This window comes from Chelonoidis abingdonii, chromosome 4, assembly GCF_003597395.2.
Source record: "Chelonoidis abingdonii isolate Lonesome George chromosome 4, CheloAbing_2.0, whole genome shotgun sequence".
NCBI classification, from domain to species: domain Eukaryota; kingdom Metazoa; phylum Chordata; order Testudines; family Testudinidae; genus Chelonoidis; species Chelonoidis abingdonii.
The window spans coordinates 45678134-45689657 of record NC_133772.1 but is presented as its reverse complement, the minus strand read 5'-3'; the positions used below and the strand labels follow the sequence as shown (position 1 = coordinate 45689657).

Sequence of the window (11524 nt, the reverse complement as noted above, 5' to 3'; positions counted from 1 at the left end):
GATGCCATATGTTCAAGACTTGTCATAATCTTTTCTGCCAAACGCTATCAAAAGGTTTAAAATCTCTAAAGTTGTTATAACAAATTTGGTTGTGTTCTATCTGTTTCTCTGATATCTGTCTCAAAACAAAGAGCTGACTTTTTAAACTCCATCTTGGTCTAAATCTGGTCTGTCCCTCTGCAAGCACTGCTTTATGGGTACCTCTTCATTCTCCCTCTGCAAGGCTCTGATGTGTGCTTTTCCCCGCATACTCAGTAAGCTAATTTCTTCATAGTTCTTATACTCATTCTTATCTCCTGTTTTATAGATCAGTACTTTTATTGCTTTCCCCCATTCGCTCTGCACTTGCTCTTACTTCTAAATCTTGTTAAATAGATTGTGCATTGCCTTTAATGTGTGTTCCTCACCTGCACCTAACTGCTCTGGGGGTATGTTGTTAATTCCCAGCTCTTTTTCCTTTTTCAGACTTTCTAGTGAAATCTTTACTTCTAAGAACTCCAGCTTCTCTTCTCTCTCATTAGTACAGGAAAACTTTTCAGGGACCATTCATCTACTGTGTTCTGGATTCTGTATAACTCTTCAAAATATTCTTTCCCTCCTTTGCTTCTTCATCCTCAACTATTTGCCCCCACTTGTCTTTCACTGTTGACAGCTTCAACTTATATGTCCCATTCAGTTTTCTTATCTTTCAATACAACTTGTGTCACATTTCTTTTGGTTGGTTTCAGAGTAGCGGCTGTGTTAGTCGTATCTGCAAATTGAACAGGAGTACTTGTGGCACCTTAGAGACTAACAAATTTATTTGAGCATAAGCTTTCGTGGGTTACAGCCCACTTCATCAGAAGCATAGAATGGAACATATAGTAAAAAGATATATATACATACAGAGAACATGAAAAAGTGGAAGTAGTCATACCAACTGTAAGAGGCTAATTAATTAGCCTCTTATAGTTGGAATGGCTACTTCCACTTTTTCATGTTCTCTGTATGTATATAAATCTTTTTACTATATGTTCCATTCTATGCATCTGATGAAGTGGACTGTAGCCCACGAAAGCTTATGCTCAAATAAATTTGTTAGTCTCTAAGGTGCCACAGGTACCCCTCCTCCACTTCTTTTTGTGTATTCCTCTTTTTTAAAAAACAACAACATTGTTCTATGTTTTTTCAGTGTTCATTTCTTCTTTCACCAGAAATATGATGTTTTTCTGCACAGCTTCTTTGTATTCTTTCCTGACATTTCCTGATCAACTGGTCATAGATTTTAGCTCTTGGCACGGTTTCAGCTGCTCCAGGGTTCAACCCCATCAATGCCGACATTAACTTATGAATTGATCCAGTATCTGTCACAAATCATCTGCATGACAACACATTTGATTTCCATCTGCAATTCACAAGTACAATGTCTATTGTAATCTTACTTAGCCCATCAAGTGATAGCCAATTCCACTCCCTCATCGGCTTTCTTTGTTGGAACAGTGTGTTCATTATCACTGGGTTGTTACATAGGCAGAAATTTAGTAGCTTCTCTCCTGTTTTGCTTTCTTCACTGAGCTTCAATCTGCCCTTTTGCTCCATCCCAGAAATCCAGTCCAATCCTACTTTCACATGAAAGTTTCCCAACACTATAATATACCTTGTCTTCAAACTTCTTGTATTGTTTTCTGTAGATCATTACAAAATTCATTGGTTTCTTTCTTGCGTGGTGATACAGTCAGTGCATATACTAGCACTCAGGGCTTTGGAGCTGTGTTCTAGCTCTGCTCCAGCTCCAGGCAAAAACCTGCAGCTCCACTGCTCCGGAGATACTTCGCGCTACAGCTCCAAACTCCGCTCCAAAGCCCTGGTTGTACTATTGTGACAGCAACACATTTTATTCTAAATCTTGTCCTCAACATATGAAAAGATATTGGACTTTAGCACCAATGTGACTCCATCCTGGTGTCTTCCCTTTCTGTTCCCAGGACCCAACTGCCTGTGTCTAATTGAAGGTCTTTCTTCATGAGCTAGTGCAGGGGTAGGCAACCTATGGCATGTGTGCCAAAGATGGCACGCAAGCTGATTTTCAGTGGCACTCACACTGCACAGGTCCTGGCCACCAGTCCAGGGAGATCTGCCTTTTAATTTAATTTTAAATGAAGCTTCTTAAACATTTTAAAAACCTTATTTACTTTACATACAACAATAGTTTAGTTACATATTACAGACTTAAAGAAAGAGACCTTCTAAAAACATTAAAACGTATTACCGGCATGCGAAGCCTTAAATCAGAGTGAATAAATGAAGACTTGGCACACCATCTCTGAAAGGTTGCCAACCCCTGAGCTAGTGTTTGCTTTAGAGTGCATAAAAAATGCTTGCTATTCTCAGCCTCGTACTTGAACAAGCTTCATAACAGGGATAGGCATCTTTCATACTCTGCTTAGGGGACCCTCAGCAGATAGCGTCAGCTAGAATAGAGAAGGAGCAACACCATTCAAGTTGGGAAGCTGGCAAAGAGTGCTTGTTTCTAGGTCTTGCACTAACTAGAGCTATCAATCCTCTTCTCGGAGGAGCATTTCAACTGAGGATATTCAGTGAAAGGTTGAACTACTGCAGAGAAATTTCTCAGCTTTAGAATTGTATTCAATACTTCATTACAGACTGCTCACCAACATACCTCGTCCATTGACATGTCCCACATTTTACAAATGTCATTCTCCATTTCTTCATCTAGCTCTGTCTGTACTTCCTCATGGTTCGAGTTGGAATCACTCTTTTCAGAGCTAATGACCTATCAAGTGAAGTAAAAAGAAAATGGAGCAATAGTAAGGGTGTGACAGTGAAGAACTACAATGAATTGTTCAAGATAATCTACTGCTATAGTTGTCCAAAGACAGACGTCACTAACAATCTACTCTTTTCAGACCTTCCAAAACTGTACTGCTCATTTTTAAGCATTTTCTAAATGAATCTTTTTAGGCAGGAAATATTTTCCTTTAACAATATGCAGGCCTTTCACCTCACCTTGTCTCAATGTACCCATCTAAAAAAGCAGGGACAACAATACTTACCTATCTGACAGACTGCTGGGAAGTTTAACCAACATTTGTTAGAGAGTGGGACGTCCTCTCTTGAAATGTTCAAGTATTACTTCCTTTGCAGAGATATCACACACAGGTGAGTAAGATATATTTCTCATAACAAATTAATTGTGTGCTCTGGGCTAGCTACATTAAAGTTATCAAATCATACAATGATATCAGAGATGTCTAGTGAACTTTAAATAACTAAAGCTGTAGTGAAAACAAGTCACAGTCACACAGTTTAAGCCAGAAGGGACAGCCAGATCATCCAGTCTGACCTCCTATATATCATAGGCCACCATCACCACCCAGCATCTCGACACTAAATCGAAGCATCAAAATTAGACAAAAATTTTACAGCCCACAGCAGACTAGACTATTATGTGCCACAAACTGAGGTGCACCAGTGCCCTAGGCTCCCGCAACGGCAGGGAAATAATTGATTAAGTGAGATTATACCTAGATAAACCCGTATCCACATGCTGCTGAGGAAGGAAAAATCCCCCAAGGCCACTGCCAAGCTAAACTGGGGGAAAATTCCTTTCTCACCCCACATATAGCAATTGATTAGAGCTTGAGCACGTGAGCAGGAACCAACCAGCCACGCACCTGATAGAAAGAACGTTTAGTGCCAACTTAGAGTACTGGCCCTCCCCATCCAATGTCCTATCTCCAGCCCTGGCCATCCCTGATGCTTTAAAGGAAGGAAATAAAAAAAAAAGAACACACACACACAGAATACATTGGGGGCCAGGAAATACCTTCCTAACCCCCACCAGTGGCTGACTAAAACCATGACACATGAGCTTTTAGGAACATGAGACATAAACCAGAAGTGAACCCCAGAGCTCTTAAGCCTTGACCCCCTACATCACAATCAACCTTGTCATACGTACTCATAAATTACACTCATAAATTTCTCCAGTGCTCTTATAAAACTAAGTGAGTTGGTTGCCCCACAACTCCTATTGGGATGCTGTTTCCACTCCTCTAATGACTAGAAACATTTTTCTAATTTCCCACCTGAATTTGTTCCTGAGCAGTTTACATCCGTTTATTCTTGCACCAAAGTTGTCCTTTAGATTAAATAGCTCTTCGCCCTTCCTTATGATAGTGAGCAATCTTATTCCTGGTTATTCACTGAGGTCACTTTCTCTCCGTGTTACAACACGCATTATTTAACCTGCAGGCCAACTGTTAACACAGAAAGAGCTCAGTACCTAAGTGTCCCCCAGTCTTCTGAGACTGATGAATGGTACTTATCACGCACCTCAATCAGTTTTGTAAGGATACTGAACAGCCAATGCTTGCTGTAGACTGTGTTCCCAATGGAATCCCCTGCAGCCTGCTCGTCCTCAGTATCACTAGAAGGGGGTGAAGAATTCCGGTCCATTTTCCAGAAATCCAGCATGATCTCCGGACTAGAAGCTTTCCAGCAATCCTGCTTCTCTATAAACAAACATGAGTGGGGAGTGACTCCAGGCAAGAGCTGGCAGCACGCCTGTCCCCATCAAACCATGGAGAGGTCCCAGTACTGGGTTTACCATGGCAGCAGTGGCTCCACGGCGCCTGGGCCCACATTCAGAAGGGGTCCCAGTGTCCGGAATTGCTGCTCCAGCCTCTAGCGGCCAACCTGATCCCCTGGACAGCTGAGCCGGCCATAAAAGCTGCCCCCACCCTGCCTCTACCTATACCTGCTCCGCCCCAGTCCTGTTCCCACTCCACCCCTTCCCCGAGGGGCTGCAGCAGGGGTCAGGTGCGCCCTGCACTCACAGGGCAGCAGGAAATGGAGTGACCTGGCCACAGCCTGCTCTGCCAGCTCGTGCTAGGGGCAGTTTCCTTCCTGCTCCCCAAGCCTGCTCCTGCCCCCCACAGACTTTGGTGCAGCTTCCCCCTGTCGAGGCCTAGGGATGTCTAGGGACGGCCCTACTGAGCCCTTCCAGGCATGTGGGTCCTGAGGGAGCCTGGCCAGGGAAGGCCGGACTCATGCTCTATCCTGGCCGGTTGTGCTGCTTCCGAGGGGCCAGAGGGATCCCTGACCGGCCCCAGCACTGCTGCAGGCTCAGCCCATGCATGGACATAGTCACTGTCAGCAGGCCGGTGAGTGTGGCTGGGGGGCAGGAAGGGCATGGGGGAGTGGGTCTCTGGAGGGTCTGTTGGGGGCGGGGAGGGACAGGGCAATGGGGATTCTGTGTGGGGTAGTTCTGGGGGAATGAAAACGGATCCTCTGGAGATTTCTTTGCTTACCTTTCAAAAGTGACCGAGAAGCAAAGGGATGGGGATGGCTGCTGAGAATGGGCTTAGTTTGGGGGGCAGTACCCCCAAACAGAGGCGAGGTGTGGGGGCTCACGGAGTCACATACCACTGCCTCCCCCACTTTCTGCAAGCACAGAGCTGCTCAGCTGAAAAAAGAGGGTGCTGCTCAGAAGATGCCACTTTCTGGGTCCTAGTGCTGGTTGAGCTCCTCTTTTGTGTGCTGGGAGCTCTCCTGTTTTCTGTACAACACTGAGTGCCTATGGTAGGGAAGGGCAGGGCTGGCTAGGGGGAAAGCAGCAGTGGGGAAGGAAGGGGGTGGGATGGGGACGAGATGGAGCAGTGAGGAAGGGGCAGGGGAAGCAGGAGCTAGGGGAAAGAGGCAGTGAGGACATAGGGGGTGGGGTGGGGAGCAGATGGGGCAGTAGGGAAAGGGGTATGGGATGGGGAAAAGAAGGGGACGGGGGAAGCTGGAGCCCAGCATGCAGCATCCCCTTGGCAGAAACTGGGGCTCCCCTGTTAAACAGCCGCATCAAAACCTCACCCTGACAAGCCCGACCTCCCCTGCCTCTGCACCATCTGATGAGCCCCCTCCCCCCATCCTCCCCACTGAGCCCGAATCATCTGACCCTCACTCAGATGAACCCCATCTCCCCTGGACCTAGACCCATCCCCCCCTCTTGAGCCCCAAACACCCTCACCTGGATCCCTGCAGAGTCCCATTGCCCCTGCAAACCCCCATATGAGCTTCTGCACATCCAGCTCTCCCACTGAGCGGCCTGCACCTAGACTGCCCCACAGAGAACTCTCTTACCCCCACACTAAGTCCCTCTGCACTTGGATCCTGCTTACCCATGCCTGGTGCACATGGCACAGGGGGGCAAGGCCCCAGAGAGTTTCTGGGGCAACCCTGGCCCTTGCACTGTGTCAAGGCTGGGTGCAGCCTCACTGCCAAGTCCCTGTCTCAGTGGAGTGGGGAGGCTGCAGGGTATTCTCCCACCTCTATGCAACCAGTGTTTGTGCTCCCCATTACCATGTTGGAGCCCCTACATTTATTTATTAACAAATAAAATATGCAGAACTTTAAAACGTGTGCAGAATTTTTAATTTTTTGGTGCAAAATGCCCTCAGGAGTATGGGGTGCTGTGCATCTGTGATGGCGGGACTGTGAGGAAGCTGGTGGGCAGTGGGGAGGTCTATGGGCGGGGGGCATCAGGTTGGGGCACTGGGCGGGGGGGGGCAGTGTGGTGCGGACCCGCCCTCAAGGGGAAGGGGCAGACTGGCAGCACAGGGCTGGGCAGGCTGGTGTGCGCCTGGCAGCTGCAGGTGTGTAACCAGAGCCCTCCTGCTGGGCTGCTCCTCACGCTGTGCCTCATTGCCCCCAGCTCCCCCTTCACTCTCCACACTGACCACACTGCCCCCTGCACTTTGCCCCATGGGGGCCCCCAATATGCTGGCGGCAGCCGCAAAAAGATTATCCGGTCTTGTGGCTCCCGCAACCACAACCTGTGTCCTTCCCACCAGGGCATGAAACTCCTCGCGCCATCAAGCATGATTCTCCTTCCGCCCCCTTCTCCCTGACACCAGGTCCCTACCCGCCGGGACCCCCTCTCACGGGCACCGGCCCGCCACCCCAACACCCCGTTGGACGCCAAGAATCCCTTTGCCCCGTCCCCTGCACCCAGACCGCACAGCGCCACTCCGCGCGGGGGCACCGGCTCCGCCCGCCACTTGCGAGCCGGACAGAGGGATCCGCCTCGCCCGGCGAGGAAGTGGAACGGCGGGGGGGGGGTTCCCGGAGGAGTTCCAGGCTGCTTCCCTCCCCCACTCCCGGGGGCTTCAGCCCTCACGCGGCTGCGGGGACGGAAGCCGCTTCTGGCATCGGCTCCGCGAGGGGCTCCCGCCGCACGAGCTCACCTGCAGCGGGGCTCACAGATCTCGCCACGGCTCCTGGGGCGGCACCACAACGGGGGGGGGGGGGGGGGGGGGGGGGGGGGGGGGGGGGGGGGGGGGGGGGGGGGGGGGGGGGGGCGGCCCGCAGCCAGCCAACAGAAGAGGACGGACAGCGTCTCAGCCGCGCACAGCGCCCCCTGCAGCCCTGCTCCCACAACAGCGCCCACAACCCCCACCAGCGCCTGCAGCCCTGCTTCCCAAACAGCGCCACAGCCACCCCAAGCACCCTGCAGCCCTGCCTCCCACACAGCGCTCCAGCGCCCCACAGCATCCTGCAGCCTGCCCACAGAGACAGCGCTTAGCCGCCCACAGCGCCTCGCAGCCCTCCCCCAGACAGCGCCTGCAGCTGCCCCAAGCGCCCTGCAGCCATGCTCCCCACAGAGAGCGCCTCAGCCGCCCACAGCGCCATCCCTGCACCTGCCTCCCAGACATGGCCTCAGCCGCCCCACAGCACCCCTGCAGCCCTGCTCCCCACAGACCGCGCTCAGCCGCCCCACAGCGCCCCTGCAGCCATGCCCCCTCAGACAGCCCTCAGCCGCCCAGGCCTAGCCCTGCCCCCACAACAGAGCCTCACGCCCAGCCCTCCCGTGCAGCCTGCCCCCTCCGAAGCGCCTCAGTTGCCCAGACGGCCCTGCAGCCCTGCTCCCACAGCAGCCCTGACTGCCCCATGCCCCTGCAGGCCCTGCCTCACAGACAGGCCTACCCCCACAGTACCCCTCAGCCCGCCACTCCACAGACAGCACTTCAGACACCCCATAGCGCCCTGCATGCCCTGCCCCCACAGACAGCCACCTCACTACCACAGCGCCCCCTAACCTCCAACAAATTGTCTAAGATTCAGACTTGACTGTGCACTTTACCTAAAAATTTAGAAAGGCCTTAAAAATTATTTGAACAGAGTCATGCGAAGCACCCCCCCACTGCATGCAGCAAATTTGTTTGAACTTTGGTTTCAAGAGTGGGACGAGGCTAATTACAGTGTTGTTGTGCACTTAGGCTCCCTGGCTATTAGAGAAACAAGGGGTGAGGTAATGTCTATTATGGACAAATGTTGTTGGAGAAAGACACAAGCTTCATTGGCACAGAACTCTTCCAGGACTTGTTAGGCCCGACATGATTTTGACATTTTTAAGATTCCTTTGTTCAAAGTGAAGTGCTAGGGTAAAATGCACTAACCAGAAACTAATGAGGCTGTGTCACTGCTTTGGTACTATCCAAGACTGGGATGCATACAATCAGAAACAGCTGGTTTCATTTTGATTTGGTTTTGTGCTTCTCCTTTTCCTTACTTCTTTTTGAACTTCAAGTTTGAGCATTGAGCCTTTTAAACCTACAGTGTTTCCAAGTTTTCTATCATGTACATTTACTAGTCCTGAACTTAGTTGCCACCCCTGTCTGGTTCTGTCACTCACTCCTGCTCTTCGCAAGAATGCGAATTCATCCAGTGATGACTCGATCCAGCCTTTAGCCTGACTTCAGACGGACAGAGGTCTACCCACCTGACAACATAAACATATATTTTTAAAAACATAAGCACCATTACTGCGTATAAGTGGACTAGACTCCAGCACCATGGAAACGTGTTTTCATCCTTAAGTTCAAATGTTAATTGTCCTGAACCTGCCCCAAAATGTCTGGGTTGCCATGTACCTAAACTTTGTATGGTGGTTTTACTCCCAAACTAATTAGCCAGGAGGTGGGCTTTACTTAGAGGACTAGACTCCATTCTACTCTGCTGGTAGACTCCCCTGTGACGTTAAGAAAGTCAGTTAACATCTTCTGTGCCTTGGATCTGACTGTAACAATGGATGATAAAATAAAAGAAGAAATTACATAATATCCAATATACAATAGCATTCTTGAGAGTGCCAGTGTCCACTGCTCAACTACGAATTATGCAAGAAATTGGAGTAAAGGACATCAATTAAATTAATCTGGAAGTTTTTCCAAACCTGGGGGCAGTGACAGTGTTACTTTGTCCTAAATCATAAGATTTGTCATCCGATATTGTTTTTTTATTATTTCTAACGTTGCTTGGGTGTTTCGTGGCTGAGGGTGTTTGTTCATTCATGAGACTTCAAATGCTAAGATTTTATTCATTGTGTTTTGCACAGCTAGTAGAAAAATTGAACCATTGTAAAGTATTACAGACTGCATTAGTATTTCGAGGGAAGGCCCTCTGGTCTGTAGCGGTTTGGGTCTCCTCCACTTCGGCCCCATGCATTTGCCTCCTGGTCTTGACGTGTGTCTTCTGCTCCTCTGCCACTAATGCCACCCTGCCAACCTTCCCTAGCATCACTGGAAAGAGGAAACAAAGATTATCTTAGACAGTTTATTATCAAATCTCAATAACAATCATTTACTTTTCACTTATCCCCCACAGCTTAATCTCTACTTTTCCATAAAATTGAGGACCTGCACAAATACCTCACCAACACAAGTTGTTCCAATAAAAGATATTAGCTCAGCTACCTTGTCACACACAAACACAGACACAAATCTAACCTGTCTGTGAATAGCAGAAGTCATCCCAGAAGTGCATCAGTGCAGTAGTTGTGAATTAAAAAGCTTTCCCATTACTTGCCTCCACTAAGTTCTATCTACTCCTCATAAGCTCCTTTGTATCATAGTCATCACGTTCAACAGCAATATTTTAAAATAATTTTCCCTGGCATTACTGGAATGAGGAAACAAAGGTTATTTTAGACAGCTTATAATTAAATCTCAATAACTAAATTATTTACTTTTCGCTTTTGCCCTACACTTTAATCACTAATTTTCCAAAAATTGAGGACATGCACAAACACTCACCAACACAAGTTGTTCCAATGAAAGATATTAGCTCAGCTACCTTGTCACACACAAACACAGACACAAATCTTAGCCTTTTTCTGAATACGAGGAGTCATCCCAGAAGTGTATCACTGCAGTAGTTGCGAATTGAAACGCTTTCCCATTATTTGCCTCCACTAAGATATACTGACTCCTCATAAGCTCCTCTGTACCATAGCCATCATGTGCAACATCAACATTTTAAAACAATCCTCATTAGAAGACTGCAAGTGAACCTATGATCATAGTTTCTTTGGATGAAATACCAAGGGCAATATGAACTGGTTCTAAATTAAAGTGAGGTTCTGCAATTATTTAAATTTTAAAAGCCTTGGCATGAAAATATCGGCCTCCCTGTACATAGTAATGGGATCTGATCTGAGAATATATCTAAATAGGTCAGCTCAGAAACCTCCTTTACAACTCAAAAATGGGCATGGTCTTCACACTTAGCCAGTTCAGAGGTCAAATAAAAATGTCCTTGCTTCACACAGGAAAATAACTAGTTATGAATTACGATGTACTTCATAGTAATTTGATTGCATAGCTCTTTACCAACCTTTAACTCATAATCCAAGTAGAATCCATTACCTAATAACTTTTGCTGCCCATTTACCACCAGGTCCTCTTTGAGCAGCATCATAATTCCCACGAGCATGGAAATATTTATCTGCATTTTTATAATTCGCCTCCCGCATGTCGCTGTATGCACGCAACATATCCCCAGCACCTGGAGAGGAGAGAAAGGATTATAGAGAAACTGCAAATTTAAAACAAAAATTTGAGGTTATTCCACCCACATTTTTCTGAAGTAGTCAAGCACCATTCTAATCACTTCTCCACCAGAATAGTTCACTGTGAAAATTATTAGTCTTGAAGGGTTTTTTTCAGCCATAACTATTTGCCAGATTTGACCCAAGTTTGCAAAAAGTTGCAATGCCCCCTGAAATTCATTTCTGGTGCATTTAGTACTTGCACAAAAAAAAATTGCCCAACTTTCCATGGTACCTCTCTCTTCAGGAAGGGTACTTAAGCACATGCTTAAGATTTCTTAAATAAGGATGGATTTAAGCATGTGCTTAAGTGTTTTTCCTCAGTCAAGACCTAAGGATGCAGTTCTGCAAGGTGTTGAATGCCCTCAACTCACCAGACTGGAAATTAGGGAAGTTCAGCACCTTGCAGAAGATGCTCATTCCTGTAGTGCTGAATCAGGACCCAATTATCTGACCCCAGAAACATTTCCAGAAGGGGGAAGGAAAGCTTCTGAAATTATTCAAACAAACAAACAATTTACAGTATGCTGTATTTCCTTTACTGGGAATGGCATACACCTCTCACAAAACCAAGAACTAACAAATAAAAGGTAACCATTACTTATCAGTGCATTTTTATGCCTCCAGATTTTACTAGACCCACTGAGA

General features: G+C 47.6%; 2 protein-coding genes across 5 annotated transcripts in view; both read right to left on the bottom strand.

The window, feature by feature from the left end:
* The window catches only part of SAAL1 (serum amyloid A like 1), a 68275-nt gene that overhangs the window by 28216 nt on the left and 28535 nt on the right, over nt 1-11524 (bottom strand). The window contains exons 1-3 of one of the 4 annotated variants that reach the window (XM_075065114.1): nt 7169-7243; nt 4336-4514; nt 2660-2773 (exon numbers count right to left, since the gene is read on the bottom strand). In XM_075065114.1, the coding sequence (XP_074921215.1) occupies nt 2660-2773; nt 4336-4476 (255 nt within the window). In that variant the 5' untranslated portion in view covers nt 4477-4514; nt 7169-7243. Of the gene's footprint in view, nt 1-2659; nt 2774-4285; nt 4515-5427; nt 5895-7168; nt 7244-11524 lie in introns of those variants that run through there. The other 3 variants (XM_075065115.1, XM_075065116.1, XM_075065117.1) reach the window with 3 other exon arrangements.
* Nucleotides 9403-11524, bottom strand: part of LOC116838377 (serum amyloid A protein) — a 131187-nt gene continuing 129065 nt past the window's right edge. Inside the window, exons 5-6 of the mRNA XM_075065118.1 lie at nt 10695-10833; nt 9403-9569 (exon numbers count right to left, since the gene is read on the bottom strand). Of these exons, the coding sequence (XP_074921219.1) occupies nt 9428-9569; nt 10695-10833 (281 nt within the window). The 3' untranslated portion in view covers nt 9403-9427. The remainder of the gene's footprint in view (nt 9570-10694; nt 10834-11524) is intronic.